This window comes from Babylonia areolata, chromosome 3, assembly GCF_041734735.1.
Source record: "Babylonia areolata isolate BAREFJ2019XMU chromosome 3, ASM4173473v1, whole genome shotgun sequence".
NCBI lineage: Eukaryota > Metazoa > Mollusca > Gastropoda > Neogastropoda > Buccinidae > Babylonia > Babylonia areolata.
In genome coordinates this window covers 57,956,486-57,958,985 of record NC_134878.1, presented here as the reverse complement: position 1 = coordinate 57,958,985, position 2,500 = coordinate 57,956,486, and the positions used below count along the sequence as shown (strand labels likewise).

The 2,500-nt window shown below is 44.2% G+C and overlaps 1 protein-coding gene across 1 annotated transcript in view; it reads left to right on the top strand.

The window, feature by feature from the left end:
- LOC143280152 (dual specificity testis-specific protein kinase 2-like) overlaps positions 1-2,500 on the top strand; it is a 94,680-nt gene that overhangs the window by 7,230 nt on the left and 84,950 nt on the right. The window contains exon 2 of the mRNA XM_076584736.1: positions 468-589. Within this exon, the coding sequence (XP_076440851.1) occupies positions 468-589 (122 nt within the window). The remainder of the gene's footprint in view (positions 1-467; positions 590-2,500) is intronic.

Sequence of the window (2,500 nt, the reverse complement as noted above, 5' to 3'; positions counted from 1 at the left end):
TGTACAACGGGTATCTGTGTATTTCTATGGTAACGAACGTTTGGTACAACAGGTGTCTGTGTGTTGCTATGGTGACGGACATGGTTGTTGAGTACGACAGGTGTCTGTGTGTTGCTATAGTGATGGACATGGTAGTTGAGTGTGACAGGTGTCTGTGTGTTGCTATGGTGACATACATAGTTTGTTGGATACGGCAGGTGTCTGTGTGTTGCTATGGTGACAGACGTGGTGGTTGTTGGGTATGACAGGTTTCAGTGTGTTGCTATGGTTACAGACATGATTATTGGGTACGACAGGTGTCTGTATGTTGCCATGGTTACAGATGTGGGTTGTTGGACATGACAGGTGTCTGCGTGTTGCTATGGTGATGGATGTGGTTGTTGGGCACGACAGGTGTCTGTGTGTTGGGTACGACAGGTGTCTGTGTGTTGCCATGGTGATGGACATGTGGTTGTTGGGTGTGGCAGGTGACGCACAGGATCACGGGGCAGGTGATGGCGCTGAAGATGAACACGATGACCAGTAACCGCCACAACATGCTGCGAGAGGTGCAGCTCCTCAACCGCCTCCAGCATTCCAACATCCTCAGGTGAGATAAGAGGCGACACAGCAAGGCTCTGACTGACTGACAGATTGATTAATTGACTGACTGGCTGACTGGCTGGGTGACTGACTGACACTGTGACTTTCTCATATACAGCTAGCTCTCCCTTCGCTTGCACACTGTCTTTCTCATCTCTACTCTTTTATTTCCATTAGAGTTCATATGTGTGTGTGTGTGTGTGTGTGTGTGTGTGATTCTGTCTGCCTGTCTGTCTGTATGTCTTTCTGTGTCTGTGTGTGTAGAAAGAGAGCCTCGGGGCGGGGGGGGGGGGGGGGGGGGGGGAAGAGAGTGACTGAGTGAGTGACTGTGTGTGTGTGTGTGTGTGTGCACTTGTGCATGCATTGTTTAGCATAAAATAGTTACAGCTGTGAAATCTGATGCTGTTGTCAGATCACAGGTGAAATAAATGCCAATGCATTTCTGGACCTTTATACTTGGCTAAATGTCATGCTGTCGGCAATACACTATGAGAGTTTGATAATCAGTTGAAAAGCTTCTCTCCAAAACTGTCGTGAGGTTTGTTCATTGTATAGATATATTCTGGACCAAGAAAAGTAGTTGTGTTATACATACAGTGTGTGATATTTTGAACAATTCTTTCAGAAAACGCTGTAAAGATACGCATAGAGGAGTCGTGAGGGAGTGACAAGAGTGAGAATGAATGAATGAATCTTTATTTTCCAACGGTGGAGATATTAGCACATTGGCCAACTTACATGTCTGCCATTGTTCTAAGAGACACACAAACATATATACACATGTATGTTGTTATACTCAGTACATGTATACAGAAAGTATGTTGTTATACTCAGTACATGTATACATGTACAAGGATAATGCAGCATCAGATTGAGAGATACAACATTGCTCATATGACTCACAGAGAGAGAGAGAGAGAGAGAGAGAGAGAGAGAGAAGAATGATGAAAAGAACCAACAACAAAAAGTGTAATGGAAGTCGAAGACAAGGCTAATGTTACTTGCAGCAGGCTATTTTGAAAAGACTGCCTTGCTAGCAGTTGACACTGGCTGTTCAGTTGCTTGTTGAAGCATGATGGTAAGATGATGTTTATGGCAGTGATGACAGTAATAAGATGTTCTTCCTGATAGTGATGATAGTAATAAGACCTTCTGCCTGGCAGTGTTGACAGCAATAAGACGTTGTGCCCGGAAGTGATGACAGTAATAAGACATCAGTGTTCATAGCTGTGATGACAGTAATCAGGTGTTGTGCCTGGCAGTTAAAAGACGTTGTGCCTGGCAGTGATGACAGTTATAAGACGTTGCGCCTGGCAATGATGACAACAATAAGATGTTGTGCCTGGCAGTTATGACATCAGTAAGGTGTTCTGCTCGACAGTGTTGGCAGTAATAAGACGTTCTGACTGCAATGATGGCAGTGACAGCAGTAATAAGACATTCTGCTTGACAGTGATGACAGTAGTAAGACGATGTTCCTGGCAGTGATGACTGTAATAATACGTTGTGTTCGACAGTGATGACAGTAATAAGACGTTCTGACCGCAATGATGATAGTAATAAGACGTTCTGTTTGACAGTGGTGACAGTAGTAAGGTCATGTTCCTGGCAGCGATGACAGTAATAAGCTGTGTTGCCTAGCAGTGATGACAGTGATAAGCCGTTTTGGCCTGGCAGTGATGATAATGAAAACTTTCTTTAGTGGTGACAATAATAAGATGTTCTGGCTGGCATTGATGACAGTAATAAGACATTTTGCCTGCTAGTGGTGACAGTAATAAGACGTTCTGCCTGGCAGTGGTGACAGTAATAAGACGTTCTGCCTGGCAGTGGTGACAGTAATAAGACACTGTCCCTGACAGTGATGATAATTTAGTAGACCAAAATCAAACCATGTCGGTTATAGCCCAGTCAACCA